Source organism: Nestor notabilis, unplaced genomic scaffold, assembly GCF_000696875.1.
Source record: "Nestor notabilis isolate BGI_N333 unplaced genomic scaffold, ASM69687v1 scaffold25890, whole genome shotgun sequence".
In the NCBI taxonomy this organism is placed as follows: domain Eukaryota; kingdom Metazoa; phylum Chordata; class Aves; order Psittaciformes; family Psittacidae; genus Nestor; species Nestor notabilis.
Window position 1 is genome coordinate 16,328 of NW_009912965.1, and position 17,823 is coordinate 34,150.

The following is a 17,823-nucleotide window of genomic DNA, read 5'->3' on the forward strand; positions in this document are numbered from 1 at the left end:
GTGGTAGCGCCCAGGCTGTTAGAAAAGCAAACTGAAAACCCCTTTTTTCCAGTGGTACATGATCAGTGCTGTAACTGAAACCAGTTTGGGTTTTGGGGTGGTTTTTTTTCTGTTTTTTTAAAAGATGCAGTTTCTAGACAGCAGAAGTCAAGCTAGAAGTCAAAATAGGTATTCCTCAAGTAGTAGTAGTACCTTCTCTTGCCAGATGCAGCTGTACGAAGAAGCTGCAGTTACCCTTCTGAACCCAGGGTTTGTTTTTCCCTCAGACCACCTTTCCCTGCAATGTCCTGGCTGTCCATGACAGTTGCTGGTAAACCCAAAGGACCTTAGAAGCAGATACAGTGTAAACCCATGTGAGTGTGTAACTTGCAAGTGTGATAGCAGTGGTCTTTCAGCTCTTCACAACTTGCTCTATACACATCAGTCTTGTGGCAAGATACTGCTGCTCTCTAGAGATTTGGATGATCACATTTAAATAGTCATTCTCACCTTTCAGTGCTTCGTTAATGTAGCTCCGATAATAATGTGTTCGCCAAGTGTCATTGAACTCTGCGGCTCCCCTTTCAGAGATCCCATTTTCAGTCACATAAATGGGAGGGTTGTTGTACTCTTCCTTTATCCATCTCAGGAGCTTTCGGAAACCAAAGGGTGCCACCTTCAGCCAGAAGGAACCCGAGTTCAGCCAGGTGCGGTCTGTTACTGAAGCTACACCCCTGCAAGGAGGACATGCTGATCAAGGGGCCAGTCCCAAGTGCCTGCCACTGCGCCTGGCACCTCTTTGCTGCAGCGCTGAGAAACACACAGCTCTGTAGAACGCTGGACCAGAGGGGACACTGTGGCAAGCAGGTGAAAGCACAGCAGGTGAGGGTGGTGCTGGAGCTCCCAAGCCTCTAGACAACACTTTGATACATTGCTTTACAATTGTATTCTGCTTAAATCAACAATGGCTGAGGATGTGATGTTAGCTCCAGATCTTTGTAGTGTGTATAATGCAGTTTTTGAGCATACAAAATTGACATTTACAGCTACGTACAGGAATGCAAGACTGAGCCCAGTGTCCTACTATGGGCTAAACCACAGGAGCAGGGATGAAGCAGCAAAGGGAAGTTATAATTATTTCATTTATCCTCTATGGAAAGGTTTCAGAAAACAGCTTATGTTGTCCCACCATTACCTCAGTGCTCATGGGAAAAAGTAGTGAGCTCCTCTTGTTTACCTTTTTAATCTGGGGAAAGAAACTGGTACCTTAATAAATATCTTGACTTACATATATGAACACTTTAACTATGAAGTGACTTAGCCATTTAGGCTTTGAACTTACATTTATCTGCTGTGGTGAGGGAATTAACAACTGTTTAACAGCAAATGGAGCAGTATCAATAACCCAAGATAATCAAACTGCAGATTGGGGGCAGGAAATATGATAAATATGGTTCCCCTGTTTAAGTTTAAAGCCATTACCCCTTGTCCTACCACTGCAGTCCCTAATGAAGAGTCCCTCCCCAGCATCCCTGTAGGCCCCCTTCAGATACTGGAAGGCTGCTATGAGGTCTCCACGTAGCTGCTCCAGGCTGAACAGCCCCAACTTTCTCAGCCTGTCTTCATAAGAGAGGTGCTCCAGTCCTCTTATCATCCTCGTGGCCCTCCTCTGGACTTGCTCCAACAGCTCCATGTCCTTTTTATGTTGAGGACACCAGAACTGTACACAATACTCCAAGTGAGGCCTCACAAGAGCAGAGCAGAGGGGCAGGATCACCTCCTTCAACCTGCTGGTCACGCTTCTTTTGATGCAGCCCAGGATACAGTTGGTTTCTGGGCTGCAAGCGCACACCAAAGCTGGCTCATGTTCAGTTTCTCATCAACCAACACCCCCAAGTCCAAGTTCATATTTATCATCAGGTCTGTAAGATGGGCTGTTGCTGGCCTTTTGTGAAAATAACAATACCAGAAGTACTGTTTGGGGATGTTTTTGTTAGTATTGGTTAAAATACCTGTCTCACAGCATTATGTGCTAATTGTTTACACTGCTCAGTTGGCCCAGGCTCCAGGTGTGCATATTTTTCTTGACCAATAATTTCCATTCATCTCTTACCTGTCAGAGTCATATGAGAGAACACCAGTAGCATAGTTCATGTTGTATGTTAATACCGTAGTATAATGATTCAGGCCAAAGTAGTCATATGTGCCTTTAATTCTTTGCTTTTCACTTTCAGTAAATTCTGGAAGCCTGCAATAGAAAACAGAGAAAAGCATAAACCCCTCAAAATGGATGTCTTCCCCTTCTTTTGCTTCTACCCCTTCCCAGTGCTGTTTTATAAACTCAGCTTTTGCTAGACTATGCAGTTCATGCTGCCTGCTCTAGTGTTCTTCAGGAGAACAGACTTTTCTCTAACCAAAAAAGAGACACCTGGTGGTTAGAAGTCCTGCTCATGGTCACACAAGAGGTTTGACCATCATCCTGCCCAGTAAGGAGTTTGGTGGGAGGAAATGGTGATAATCATTTTGTCACGTGCTCACCAAACCCCTATGGAGACCCAGAGCTACAGTGTTCACAAGTAACCAGTCTCAAGCCCACTCTCCTGCAAAAGCACAACTAGCTCTGACAGAAGGAAGCATGAAATGGTGCCTGCTAGCAGCCAGTGACATCTGGGGGTCCTGTCCCTGCTCAAGGCAGCTGTCATAAGCCCCTCAAAACACTACTCCTGCTTGCATATACTGAAGATACAGCCAGCCACCTCTGCTCTTCACAGCAGCAGGGGAACAGGCATCTGCTACAAGAGAAGCTCTTCTCTGTGTGGCAGTAGTAGGACTTGGTAGGTTACAGCAGAGGCTAATACAGTGTTGTCTCATAAACTCTGGCTTCTACACAGGAAACAAAACTTGTGAGCTTTCTCTCAGAGATCCACACCCCTTGTGTAATTCTGGTATACCTGGTACCAGCACCACACGCACAAGCGGAGGTAGCACGGTTCTTCTTGAAGATTGAGATGCTTGAGCACGTTACCTCATAAATCAACACACGTGACTTTGCTCTCTTATTAATGGCAGCAACTGCCAGAGAATAAATAGCTTGTCCAAAAAAGTGCCTAAGAATGCAAGTGGGTTAGGCACATACAAAAGCGTAACTCGGATCTCGAAGATACCTGCCTGTGCTGCAGAGCACACACTGACTCTTCTACTATTTATTTCCCTCATTTCAAAACAAGTGGTCATTCCCATTTGCACAGAGGAGTGATCAGGAATAGCCCCAGATCTAATATACCCCATTAAATTGCTATTAGAGAGAAAAAAAATGTACTTTCCTTATGTGTGCCTAGAAAGGGAGAGAAAAGGAAAAACATTCATGATGGAGCACTGCTGCCACAATAAAGTTAAGAGTAATTAATGGGACTGCAAAACAAGAAACAATTCAGAGGTACCAATGAGATCTCAGTGCTCAAATTCAGAACATCATAGTTTTAAGAAAAGTTAAAACACATTTACCATGATCATCAGGTAAAGCACCATGTCAAATGCAGAGTATTTCCTACATTACTTTGAGCTGCCAACTTACTGCCCCAGAGAGATGTTATATTAGTAAATTTGGTTTGTAAGGGAGGTGAAGACAGGGAATAGGCAGAATGTACACTAGAGTTTTAATGTGAGGATACAATAAGATAGTTACAGTAACATGGCAATAGAATCATTGAAATTCAGCCCATCTACCAGTAAAGCAGGTTTTAGCACAGTGGGTGAAACAGAAGCAGATGTGTGCCTGGGCTCTTACCGGGACTGGTTCAGACCCTGAGCCAGACTGCGTTCCTGAATCCTTGTTTTCATCTCTTCATTATAATCACCAGTTTTGAAAATGGGATGAGCAAACCAACCTAAAAAAAACTAAGCCAGGAAATAAGGGAGAAGGATAAATTACATATCAAAACAAGGGGCTTCACCATTTCTCTTTTATGTACCTGCATTTATAATGAACAGGCACATGGAGATACCCAGGGATGTCCATTCAATGGCAGTAAATTTAATAAGCTTTTGCCACTGCAACAATATTTTGTCTCATTTCTGTTGCAACTTGATTGGCCACCAGAAGAGGATGATACATGCAGTGATGGCTTTGGCTCATTCTTTTCTTCCAGTGAGATGCTACCCTGGGTTCTGGGTATTTCATCTCCAGCACCCAGAGATGGAGTGCCACCATGAACAAACGCAGGGCAGCAGGAAGAGCTGTGACCAGGTGTTTCTGTACCTGCAAGTATCGTCTGGCAGCACTGATGTCCTCCTGGTTGTGTGGGTTCCTTGGTTCCGCCCAGTCAGAGTTGATGGTGATAGAGATTAAACCTCCTTGCTTTGCCCGGTAGGTCTCATTGTAGAGGTGCCAGACTTCTGCATGGGCCTTTATTAAATTGTGCCCCACCACATAGGGAGCCCGCCCTGGACGAATGGAGATGCCTGCAGAGAAGGTGACAGCACAGGTGATGGAGCAGTAGTTACCAGCTTTCTCATCAGCTGCTTCCCAGGTCAACACAACACCCAGGGCAACCAGAACTGCCCACTAGTAAATGAGTAAACATGCAGCCCCTGGTGCACTTGGGCCCAGCCCAGGGCTGAAGGTGCTGCTGCAGTGGGCAGGTTGCACAGGACCCCGCATTGCTCCTTCCTCCCCCTGCAGTGGGACATGGGCTAGTTCAGCTCTCTGCCCATGCAGGGCTGCCAGCCCCAGCAACACGCTGCTGCTGCCAGTATGGAGAGCAGACAGCTGTGTGTTCAGGCCAGCTCCCATTCCTCCCCTTCTTTCTACCCTACAGCCGAGCTTGGCTCTCCTCCAGCCCTAACACTTGTCCACAGTCCCTGGGGCTGGTCTGGAAATGGGCCTGCTCCAGGCAGCAAGTGTAATCTGGATGTTGCAGAGGAGCGCTGGATTTGAAGAGTGGAAGGAAGATGGGTCTAGGAGGTCACAGGCAAACTGAAAGCAGGACCTCTTCACCACACCACAGCAGACCCATGTATCCCCCTACCACACTGTCCTTGCTCTGCCTTTGCAAGTCCCTAGCATCTACTCTGCTGCAGCATAAAACAGTTGCGCCTACAGTGGTGTGAAGGCTCTGAGGTTATACCCAATGGTCTTACCTGGAGCAGCTGTGCCAACACCATAGCCAAAATATGCAGTGTTGTAGGGTTCATTGAAGGTTATCCAAAATTTCACTTTATCTCCCAGTCTCTGGAAAAGGAGCTCAGCATATTCCTTAAACCTCTGAACTATGGTATCGTTCTCCCACCCACCAACATTCTGCAGTGCCTGTGGGAGGTCCCAATGGTAGATAGTTACCTGAAGGGAAAGACAGCAAGAGAAAGGACTCCACCAGTCACTCTTACTTTCTGAAATAAGGACAGTAATCCAGCCTCGTATGAACATAAATAAACTGTGCTTTGATCTGCAGCTACCAGTTCCTAACGGCGTTTAAGTTTGCAGTGATCACTTGTGCACTCAAAATACCTTCATGCCAGTGATTCAGTTTCTTGAGGACGTGGGGAAATTACTTGAACTCTAAGGACTGCCTGATGGTGAAGATGAAGCTTTTATCAAAACCCACCACAGCGTTGTGATCACAAGAAGTTGTCAGTGAAGAACTGCTGTGCCTGCACCAAGTCTCTAGTGAAATACAATCCAGTAGAACACCTGTGTGATCTGGTACATCCGTTGGACCAGTCTAGAGCACTGCCATGAAGGCACAGGTTGGCTCAGGCAGTAGCTGAGGGGTGGATGGAAACACACGCGTGTGCTCAGAGCATCAGACTTGGGTTCTGCGATCTTTTAGTTACTTGAAAGTTACCATTTTCAGTTACCTGAGGAATAATGTTAGCTGCCAGAAGAGCATCGATCAGCCTTTCATAGTAGTTCAGTCCCATTTCATTGACGTATCTGGTGGTCCCATCTGGGAGAACGCGGGCCCAGGAGATTGAAAAGCGGTAGTGAGACACCTTGAGGCTTTTCAGCATTTCCACATCTTCCTCAATTTTGTGGTAGCTGTCACAAGCTACATCTCCAGTGTCACCATTGCTGATTTTCAAGGGAGTGTGAGAAAACTGATCCCAAATGCTTAGTCCTTTCCCATCTTCTCTCCATGCTCCCTCAATCTGTAATTGAAGATGGGGGAATATTGTTAGTAAACTCCAAATTTAGGTCTTGGCCTAGCAAAGAATTCACCTGTTAGTCTTTGTGGCACCAAACAATATTTTGACTTATCATCTTAAGACTAGAAATAGCAATGATTTTGCTGTACCAAACTAGTAAGACCTCTTGGGCCTCGAGGCAAAGCATATTGGCAAAGTACAATGTCACAGACCAGGCATTGTTTCAGTTCACCTGCTGCTCCATGTTGGCTGCCTCTTGTGAAGCCCATGCTGCTACTTTAATTCCTGTGGTATAACTACGCTCTTAAGCATCTCCAAGTTCCTCCCTTTTACAGCAGTTGCTACGCTAACCCTCAATTATAGTAAAACTTTGTGCTAAAAAAGCTGAAGGTGTCTCATACAAAATGAATTAACTGTCCACAGAGAGTTTAAGAATCCATCTCCATTTCCTCACCTGATATGCTGAAGTTGCTACACCCCACCAAAAGTTCTTTGGAAACTCTCCATATAAAAATTCATCTTCTTTTGGCAATGGGATGCCATTATTGCGGATGATTTCTGCATAGTACACAGCAGAGCGCTTTGGGGTTCTTGGCCTGCTGGGATTGTCAAAATCAACCTGGTGCAATCCAAATCTTGGATCATAACCATTCAACCATTCAAAGGTATCCATAAAAGACCAAGCGTTATATCCTCTCAGATTAACATTATCCAACTTGCAAGCTGAAAGATCAGAAACAAATGGAAGAGCGCCAGTGGTATAATCACACATGAAACGAACTACATGGAATTCACATGCAAGGATATACATGCTTCTAGCTTCACAAAGCTGGCACTCATCAACTAAGATCATTAAGAGACTCTTCATAGTTGGAGGATACAAAATACAAATGGCCATGCAAAGGAGATCAGAAAAAGAAACAGTATGTTTATATTATGTTCAGAATATTCAAAGACTGGTATCAACCACTTTTGAAAACTCCTCTTCAGAGGAATGAAGTAAGCAGAAATCTAGAGAGGAGACACACAACCCCAACAGAACAAACGCAAACACAGATACCTTTTAAAGTTTCATCAATGTATGTTTTGTAGTAAAATATCCTTGTATTGTCATCAACATCTGATTTGGTCTTTATCCCCACCCCATTCTCAATTATATATATTGGGGGATTTCCATATTCTTCTTTGATCCAGTTCAGTAGCCTCCTCAGCCCCCAGGCCACAGCCCGCTGGTCAGAAATAGCGGAGGAAGGCCAGGAGCTGTCAACACTTGTTAAGACTTCCTGGTCATACTCATAAGAGAAGGGCCTCAACTGGGTCGTTGCATGGGTTACAAATTTGGAGGTATAGGTGTTGAAGCAGAACACATCTGCCGTGCCCCTGATGTATTCACGCTCCTCTGCTGTGAAAACCGGCAGACGAGATGATGGCAGGTTCTGGAGCTCACTCCTGTTCCCAACTTTCCACTTCATGACCTCGGGGTAGTCACCATTTTTGAAAATCGGGTGTGTAAACCACCCCACCAGAAACTGCAGGTACCTGTCTGCAGCTTCTATGTCCCTGGGGTTGCTTGGTGTCTTCGGCTCAGCCCAGTCAATGTTGGGACACAAAGTAACGACCCCTCCCTGACTTGCTCTGTATTTGTCATCGTATGTGTGGTAGACCCTGGCATGAGCTTTCAGTAAGATGTGGGCAACCCTGTAGGGAGCATCGCCAGGGTCATTGATGTTGGGTGGAAATGTCCCAAGGCCGTAGCCAACCCAGGCAATGACCTGGGGTTCATTAAGCGTAATCCAGAACTTCACCCTGTCCCCAAAGGTCTGGAAACAGAAGTCTGCGAAACTATCAAACAGGTCAATCAGCGTGCTGTTCTCCCAGCCACCAGTGTCCTGGAGAGCTTGTGGAAGGTCCCAGTGGTAGAGAGTGACGATTGGAGTGATGTTGTTTGCAACCAGTCCATCAATAAGACGGTTATAGTAGTCAACTCCATGGCTATTTATTGAGTGGTTCCTTCCGCTGGGGAAAATTCGAGACCAGGACAGGGAGAAACGATAGTTCTTTACCCCTAAGGCTCTCAGCAGGTAGATATCTTCTTCCACCTTGTTGTAGCTATCACAAGCTATGTCTCCAGTATCATTATTATTTATATTCCCTGGGACATGGGTGAAATTATCCCAGATGCTGGGTCCTTTGCCATCAGCATCCCAACCTCCCTCTATCTGGTAGGCAGAAGAAGACACACCCCATGAAAAGTCCTTTGGGAATGTCCCATAAAAGTATGTGTCCCTTTCAAAGTCTGTTTGAGATGAAAACTTCTGCCAGACCACCTTTGCCTTGGAGGGAACTTCTGATGCTGGTAAATTTGGCAACTTTGATGGCACAGGTAGGTCAAACACTGCTGGTGTAGTAAATCTGTCCAAGACTTCGGGTGGGAAACCATTTTTTTCAATAATACTAGAATAGAAATAAGCAGATGCCTTGGGAGTCCGTGGTCTGTTGCTGTCTTCAAAATCCACATGATGCAGCCCAAATTTTAGGCTGTACCCCACTGGGCCTTCAAAGCCATCGATGAGGGATCGAGCCACATATGACCGAACATCAACTCCATCTAGTTTTATTGCTGTCATAGAAACAGTTCAAGACACTGTTATTCAGCTGAGCATCTTCTGCATACAGCACAGCACAACATAAGCACCACAACTGAGGGTAACTGTTAAACCAAACATCTGTGAATGGTCTTTTAGGCAAAAAACCCCAACAAACTTCTGCCACTGGTATCTCTTTCCCCCTGTTCTTGTTTTCAAGCGCATTTCGTCAATTTAGCTATATGGTGCACTTTTACATTTAACACCATAGTTAAACTGAAACATTACGTGTATTTAGTGCCTGTCTCTCTTCCTTGGGCACAGAAGAGTTTCTTTTAGCAGCACCACCCACCTAATTGCAGAGGCAAATCCAGCCTCACACTGCCTCTATAAAAGCACTGAATCTCTCTCAATCTAGAAAAGTTCACTTCCCATATGCAGTCCATCTTCTTTACTTCCTCTGATGCATAACAACAATGCTAAACTGTGTTTTCTTTTAACACTTTTATCAGCGTGTCCAGGACTAGATCAAGAAGATCAAATGCTCTACACTGATCACCAACCTGTTTGATACAGCGTATTTAATAAAGTTTTCCCATCAGTATCGGTTTGTGTATCTCAAGAGAGTATCATCAGTCACATCTCTATTTGAAATCTCAAATCTCTATACCTGTCCAGAACTTCAGTCACTAATACTATTTTTACATCAATTGATACACAGTTTGCAATGATACAATGATACCTTGCTCAAACTGACTGAGATAGATATTTATATCTCCCTAAAAAATCTAACCTGAAATGGTACAGGATGCTGTCAGTTAGATCTGCCTAATCAGTAAAGACAGTCCTGATCTACAAGGTCTCCAAAGGTGAGATCCTGCCTGCTGGAAAAGTATTTTCAGGGGAGCTGAAGTATAAACACTGTTCTCACAGAGAGACCGATTTTAGGATCCAGGCTACCTTAACCCATATATATGAAAAACCTATTCCCATAACTAACAGAACAGAGAGTTCCGTATCTGGATACCAGATAGGCTGAAGTATATGAGGTCCCACTACGTACAATAGGCAGTTGACCTCATATCACTGTGCAAGTGGTGATGTTTTAAAGTTAACCATCATGGAAGGAATAGAATAACTAGTTGACATTTTATATATATATATATATATACACATACATATATACAAGATTTCTCCATACCTTTTAAAGCCTCATTGATGTACCGGTGGAAATAATCCACTCTCAGAGTGTCATTAATAAGATCCCCTGCATCTTCTGTTGGCATACCATTTCCTGCTATGTAAATTGGGATCTTTGCCCCCGTATATTCCTGGGACACAAAATTCAGCAGCCTTCTTAATCCCCAAGGGACCACATGGATCCAAGAAGAGGCAGTCTGTGGCCAAGAAGGATCTACATGCAAGGAGAAGTTCCCGACGTTCTTGTAGTCTGGTGTGCAGGTCCCATTACTCACAGCACTGACCAGGTGGGAAGTGTAATGGGAAAGACCCAAAAAATCTGCAGTCCCTTTCACCCAGGACTTCTCCTCTTCTGTAAACAAAGGCAGCTGTGCAACTGCTGTGGAACACTGCTGGTTTACTTCCTGGATCTGAGCCTTCAGGATATCTGGGTAATCACCATTAACAAATATAGGGTGAGCAAACCAGCCAAGCATGAACTGCAGGTACCTCTCAGATGCCCTCACGTCCTCAGAGTTGGTTGGAGTCTTGGGTTCAGCCCAATCTGAATTCAGCACCAGCCCTACCTGTCCCAGTTGCTGAGAACGGTATTTGTCATTGTACAGGTGCCAGACCTTGGCATGAGCCTTGAGAATTGTGTGAGCCACCTGGGGGAAGAACACAGAGGAATATGTGTCACACTGCTTTGCACAAGGACTCTCAAGTATTCTGATTATTGCCACATAACGTCATCTCCATTCAAAAGAAAAAACCTTCACAAAACAAATAATCATAGCCAGAGTGCAGTGGATTTGGAATAGCGGAAGAATCTGACTATCCATCCACACCAGCTTTCTGAATAGAAAAATAAAAGAAAGCCATCTAGCATAACTAAACAATTTTTTGCAAGCATCATAAAACCAACAAGCAAGTAGTCGTCTCAGAGGCCACATTAGGCTTAAACATAATTAAAGGACAGAACCATTAGAGGAAAACAACACGACAATGGCAGCTGCAGCATCCTAGTTATTCCTGTGTCCCTACCTTGAAAGATGCTACTCCTGGGTCAGTGATTCTTGGAGGGTGCTCCCCGGTGCCATAGCCAGCATAGCTGATAACCCACGGCTCATGGAAAGTAATCCAGAACTTGACCCGATCCCCAAAAGTGGAAAAGCAGAAGTCTGCATAGTTTACAAAAGCATCTATGATACTGTCATTCTGCCAGCCACCAAGAACCTGAAGAGCTTGTGGGAGGTCCCAGTGGAAGAGAGTCACCATGGGCTCAATGTTAGTGTCCAGCAACCTGTTAATTAATTCGCTGTAATAATCAACACCCTTGGAGTTGATGGTCTCGTTGGTACCAGCAGGAAAAATTCTAGGCCAGGATACAGAAAACTTGTACATTTGGGGATGAAGACCCCTAAGTAGATAAATGTCATAGCTGGTTTTATAGTAGCTGTCACATGCCACATCTGCTGTTTGGTTCATGTAGACATGACCTGTGTGCCCAAACTGATCCCAGATGCTCTCTCCTTTCCCATCCTCTGCCCAAGCTCCTTCAATGTTAAAGGCACCTGAGGATGCGCCCCAGAGGAAACCACTTGGGAAAACGTCTTGCAGAAAAGAATCCCTCTCCAATTCAGACTGCTTAGCAAACATTTCCCAAACTGTCTCATAGGAGGAGCGAGGGGCAAGAGCAGCACCTGTGTTCTTCTGTAGAGGATTTGTTTTGCTGGAAACAAAACAAAGAGAAGTTAAAACCTCCAAGGATGAGAGAGTGGAAAAGGATTACATTGCAGGTAACAGCAAGAGACTGGTCTCAGCAGAAAGGCATTTATTTCCGGTCCTTTCAGAAACAAGCAGCAGTCTTTACCACTAAAACTATGTTGCATCTGCCCGCACACACATTTCTAGAGGACACTATTTTATTATAGTATCAGATTTAAGGGACAAAAGCTGTACCTTAAAACACGAGATGACGAGAAGTTCAAGAACTCAGTAACATCATACCCAATCATACGTGTCTTTTCTTCATTACCAGCTGAAAAAAACCAAATGGTAAGTGATGGACTTAGTCACAACATAGATGCCACGGACTGCATGACACTACTAGCACATACAATTACACCTTTAGAAACAAGGTGCTTTTCATAACTAATAGCTATGTTTCTCAGATCAAGTATGTTGGGTTTTTATTAGATATTTACAATTTCATGTTAAAAAAAGAGTCCCACTGCTAACCTAGCACTGCAAAGTCCACCACTAAACTATGTCCCTAAACCATGATCTACACACCATTTAAATACCCCCAGGGATAGTGACTCCACCACTTCCCTGGGCAGCCTGTTCCAGCACTTGACAACCCTTTCTGGGAAGAATTTTTTCCTAATATCCAATATAAACTTCTTCTGGCACAATCTGAGGCTGATGAAAATGATGAAGAGCTCTGGGGACTTCCAGCTTCCCCTGCCTCAATACTCACCATCCACCCTTAATTTTCCAAGAAGGCTATAAAAGAAACCAGAGTTATTTCATCTAACAGCAGTGGCCTGGGCTGAACAATTTTTAATTTCCTCTATAATTTGCCATGCAGAGCTTAGCTAAAAACCTCTCCTCCTCAAAATACTCACCTGTGACAATGGCAGCTACTGATGTGAAAGGATTCTCTTCCATGGAACCACAGTCAAGGAGCTTTAGACTAAAAATCAAGATGTCTGTGTCCGTCCAGGCATTCTGCAAAAACAGAAGATAGAGACATGTCTGAAAAGAAGCATTGGCCAGTTAGTAAAAGCATGCTTTTTGGCATTTGTTGCTTTTAACACAGAATAGGAAATATTTAGAAGACTGACAATTGGTAATAAAGTTCTTTGAAGTTAAATTCATAAATCAAGAGAGTAATTAAATACCACCTACTATTTTTCTCTGATTCAAAAAAAACCCTAATGCGAATCAAAGCATATACCCCAAAAACCTTCAGTGTTCAATCTGTCATTGAAAAGGCACAAGGAACTATGTCCCTTTCTGGAAGCTTACTTAGTAAGAATCTGTTGCCATAAACAGCCCACTCCAGGTTTTTGAGTAACCGTTGCATGCTGGGACCCTAAAGAGAATGAATCACATGGGTAGCTCCTCATTCTGCTGCTCAGTTGCTGGATGACTCTGGTCTTAAGGATTTTAAGAATGCAGTTCATTCATTAAACTACCACAGGTTCAATATTAGGTTCTAGCCTACAACTGATATTGTTGCTGTGATTTAATCCTTTCGCAAACTCATCTTCATGAACATTTCTAGCACTGCCCTTACTGAGCAGGAGTTCTGAAGTTTCGCAGTACCATTGCAGAACCCACGCTAGCATAAAATAGTGTCTTAGTGCACAGGTATTAGCCAAACAGCTCGTAAAACACTTAGGTTGTGAGAGAGGTTTTTCAGACCTGGACAAAAGAATGATGCCATTCTAGTCGTTAATGCATCAATAAAGGAGCACTGACCAAGGTGATCCTTTCCAGCACTGTTGAACACCCTGTTTTTAAGTCAGAATAACAACAGAGAAGCAAGAGAACACTATGAAGCGTTTTCTAGCGTAGCTGTTGTCTGACCTCTTGCAGCAAATTGGAACTGTTTAGATATGCATCAAGAAACATGAAATCCCCCTTATATTTATGGTCATCTGCTGCTATAATTCAACACCATGCATAATGTTACCTGGAATTCATTCAATTTCTTGTAGAAATCTGTTTTGTTTCCACAACTGTACTGAAGGCTGAGAGATAGAAAGTCTATTGAACCCTGGAAACAAGAAAAGGAAAAGAATCATCCTGGAATAAAATGTATTTTTTGGAGGTATTACATTAAAAATACATAAAATTGTGAAATGTCTGATAAAGCTACGTCGCTGAAGAAAGAAGACATATAGAAGCTCTGAACAATATGACGAGTACAAACTGGATACTGTATGGGAAGATGCATTCTGTATCTCTCCTAAACAAAGTAAAATTTAAACAGCTACATGAAATTCTGGGAGCATTTTATGAATTTAATATTAATAATTTACAGTTGATTTTTTTATTAGTAAGAGTGTCTATGATTAATCAGACACAGAAACCTTTGCAAGTATGTGATTCAGACAGGCCTTATCAATAATCCCTTGGAGAAAGTCCACTTCAGAAATGTTTAATCATTCCAAATGTTATCCCACTAGCAGTCAAGTTCAGGGGAACAGATTGTACCAGCTGATTAAGTTGGAAAAAAAACAACCAAACTGATAAGCTTTCAGTTTATTTTTCAGTCCAAGGTTTTCTTCTAGTGCAGTCAGCTCATCTAATACGTCTTTCCTCTCCCTGCAAACCACACCCTGCTTGTATCCTTGAAATGGCATGCCTACAACATCGCTTACCCTGTTACTAAATTTTGAAGGATTGTGAATAAAAGCAAAAATCCCGCACTGTCATTTGTTCACTTTCTCCTACATCAACATCCTCCAGGTGAAGACAACTACAAGAAGAGTTTGGTTTTTACAGAAAGGATGTCACCGTCATTGTAGAGATTATGTGCCATCCCCACGCAACTAGATCACTTTCAGCACAGCTCAGGCTGTGTTTTAACATAATACACAGATTTTTAAAATAGCAGTTATTTAAAATAAAGTATTTATTCCTTTGGTGGTGCATTAAGTAGACTTGCAAAGAAACTTACAATGGCTACACTTTCTGCAAACACCTTGTCATTTAAGCATGGATAATGCTAAAATTGCCAATTATGAGAGCAAATACGTCTCCGTATATCTTAATCAGTGCTTACTAGCCAAGAAAGGATGCTGAAGTTATTTTTAAAAACAGAGAGCTAATTAAATAAGTAAAATTCACAAACTGGTCAGTTGGTCAACTTGCTAAAATTTTGTTACAAATCACTTGATCCCATACATAAAAAGCAAGTTAAATCAAATAAAACTCATATAATTTTTGAAATAATTTCTATTAAGGTATTACCTGAAGGGAAACTGAAACCAATTCTGATGAAGCGCTGTCCAAGGCGTGATCCATTCCTAAAGCAATGGACAGCTTTCCAGCTTGAAAAAGAAAGAGGCAGTCCATTGGTAGTACGATAAGGACAAATATAAAAATTTAAGCTCATTTCTGTTATTTTAAAATCAGTTGGAAATTTTTAAAGACATGGAACATCAAACAGTGCCATAGGTGGCTGATTTCAGATACCCACTATGATTTCAATGGAGATTTGAAGAAGGTAGGAATTCAAAGGTAGAGTTCAAGGGAGTCTCATCACTGAATCTTATCATGACTGCTCATCTGAGCACTGTTGCTTGCATGAAGATGGATCTGAATACAGCTCTCCCGTGGGTGCCCTTCCACTCCATGCATAATTATAAGGAATATCTTTTATTTTCATGCCTTTGAGGTGGTTCTACAGTGGTTATTTTTTTATAGCCATTGTGCCAGATGCTGGGAACTTGGGGGACATGTTGTGGGAGGGAAGCTGGACAACTTCTTAGGGCTATCACCAGGTAGCATGAACTGTACTGCAAAGAATTCCCGACAAATGCAAGAATTAAAAACACATAAATTAATTTATTTTTATTTTAAATGATGACTCTGACAGCTCTACTGGTTATCTGCCTGGGACAGAAAAACTCCAACCCTGAAGAAGGAAGACCCAAGAGGAGAGCAGCTTAAAAAATCCCAGGTACCCATCATAGGAGAGATGAAAATCTCTTGCTCTGTATAACACAGGTACATTTAAGATTCAGTTGCTTTAAAATCCCAGTGTCTGCAATGAGGAAAGTCAAACAAAGGACATTGCAGACTTCCTCGCACTATTGTTATCTCACAGGAGACTTCCTGTGCCTCGTTTCTTCATGGTTTGAGATACACTTAGGAATTCTTTCAGTCTTTCCTCTGTGGTCAGGAAAAAATATACAAAAATACTTTATTATCTACAAAATAGCTTGATTATTATGACTTTATCATTTTACACAAAAAAAGATAGAGTAAGGCTGGATTTGAGTAATTTTAATTTGTAACTGATACAGAAAATTAATTGTCATTTTACACAACAAAGTAAGCATTTTGTTTCATGTTGCTTTAAGTCTTAAAATCAGCTTTTTAAAGTTAAATAAAATAACTTACCTTTGATTAAATGAGAAATGGCATTTTAAACCGTGATCAGTTTTATTTAAGAGGATTTTCTCAATACATTTGCATGTTTTGGGGGGAAGGCTGATAGCTGAATTTGACCTGACTGTTCAGCTAGATCTGGATCTCCAAAGTCGTATTCTTTGGGAACACATAATGCCTTAACAAAAAAGCTTGCACCCATCATACATAAGAGATTATAGCATAGCCCACTGACTGATGGCATTATCTTCCTTTCTTAGCTGAAATGGTAGCAACTGCAATTCCAGTTTTCAATGACATTGAAGTAAGTAATAAGGTTTTAAAAATGAGATGACTGGGCAGGGATCAAAGTTTCTTTGTAAGTTTCAGTCCCACATTTATTATACAACACATCTAAGGTTTGCTATAAGAACAGTTAATCAGGGGCATCTGCTGGTCTTAAGAGCACATGGACAACTGTGAAAAACTGAGAAAAAGCATATAGAAGTATAATAATGTGTGGGTTTGAAGTACTGGTTTCTGCCACTCAAATTAACTGAAGGCTATTTAAAACTTCCCTGATGTTTAAAAGATTAACTATAAATACACACACGTACACATAGATATTGTCCCCAACTACTTTCGTGATAATTTCAGGTAAAATGCAATTACCAGTAAATTATAAATCAATTATCAACGTAAGTGATTAGAAGGAACCCATTACTCAAGGATTTCTACGTCATTCTGAGAGCACTGATAGCATGTTCACACAGAGATTGGACATAGCAGTTGCCATTTAATCCCCTCACAAAATGTTTGTGAAAAGGTCACATAGAAACAATTCCTCTCCCCATTCTCCTTACCAGCCGGCGCATACTTCTCATGGTAGATGGTGTAAGCTCTTTGATGAGCTGCACCTAGGGCCCGGGCTCGGTACTGGGGGTCATCGTAAGGCAGGCTTTTAAGGACCTCTGGCAGGTCACTGAAGGTGAGCCACACATCAACCAGGTCACCAAAAACACGGAAGCTGAACTCTGCGTATTCCACAAAAAGGTCAGCAAAAGCATTGGCTTTCCAACCTGTGGCCTGCACAGCCACGGCACCAGGAACATGCTTGTGATGCAGAACTACTACTCCCCTGAGGTCTGCAGTAACCAGAGTCTCGAGCAGCTTCTGGTAGCACTGCACTTGAGCTTCACCTGGCTTGCTGGCATCCCCCTTGGGAAGAATGCGTGCCCACGGAAGGAAGACTTTGTAGTGTGTCACCCCGATCTCACGAAGATGGGAGAAGTACTGAGGCAGCTCAGAAGCTATAAGATCTTGCTGGCACAGGTAACCATGGGCTTCAGCCACAGCAGGGCCCTGATCTTCCTTGGCTAGGACGTGGTCCTGCAGATACAATCTATTTACTAACTCACTGGGTAGAGGTCCTGCAATGGCAATAAAATTCTGAGCAAATTTCCCATCTATCCCAAGGCTGAGAGAGACTGACAGAAAGAAGATGACTGTTTTACAAATCAGCTCCATTTCTGCACCTGCTTCAGAAAGTTATTCCACGCTACTTATATTACAGTACAAGTAATACTTAACTGAAATTATCTATTTCACTGATAAATGTTCCTAGAATTAGCTGACACTAGATATGATAACAAATGGTAACAAATCAGGACCTTTAACCAAAAGATGATCAAATGGATGAATACAAAAACCACTGTCAAACAATGAGTTGGAAAAAGGTCATATGGAAACATTTTCTGAAATGCTCAGGTTCCCCTTTAAGCTTGACATCAATTGACATGTGCTGATACTGCCTCCATTTTAGGGAAAG

General features: G+C 42.6%; 1 protein-coding gene across 1 annotated transcript in view; it reads right to left on the reverse strand.

Annotated features, from left to right (window-relative positions):
- The window catches only part of LCT (lactase), a 19,123-nt gene extending 1,601 nt beyond the window's left edge, over nucleotides 1-17,522 (reverse strand). The window contains exons 1-15 of the mRNA XM_010022142.1: nucleotides 16,859-17,522; nucleotides 14,874-14,953; nucleotides 13,591-13,674; nucleotides 12,518-12,620; nucleotides 11,858-11,928; nucleotides 10,932-11,648; nucleotides 9,910-10,555; nucleotides 7,184-8,743; nucleotides 6,578-6,846; nucleotides 5,836-6,126; nucleotides 5,119-5,317; nucleotides 4,238-4,440; nucleotides 3,767-3,876; nucleotides 2,093-2,227; nucleotides 490-713 (exon numbers count right to left, since the gene is read on the reverse strand). Coding sequence (XP_010020444.1) covers nucleotides 490-713; nucleotides 2,093-2,227; nucleotides 3,767-3,876; nucleotides 4,238-4,440; nucleotides 5,119-5,317; nucleotides 5,836-6,126; nucleotides 6,578-6,846; nucleotides 7,184-8,743; nucleotides 9,910-10,555; nucleotides 10,932-11,648; nucleotides 11,858-11,928; nucleotides 12,518-12,620; nucleotides 13,591-13,674; nucleotides 14,874-14,953; nucleotides 16,859-17,522 — 5,356 coding nt within the window. The remainder of the gene's footprint in view (nucleotides 1-489; nucleotides 714-2,092; nucleotides 2,228-3,766; nucleotides 3,877-4,237; nucleotides 4,441-5,118; nucleotides 5,318-5,835; nucleotides 6,127-6,577; nucleotides 6,847-7,183; nucleotides 8,744-9,909; nucleotides 10,556-10,931; nucleotides 11,649-11,857; nucleotides 11,929-12,517; nucleotides 12,621-13,590; nucleotides 13,675-14,873; nucleotides 14,954-16,858) is intronic.
- Between the last annotated feature and the right edge of the window lie 301 nt (nucleotides 17,523-17,823).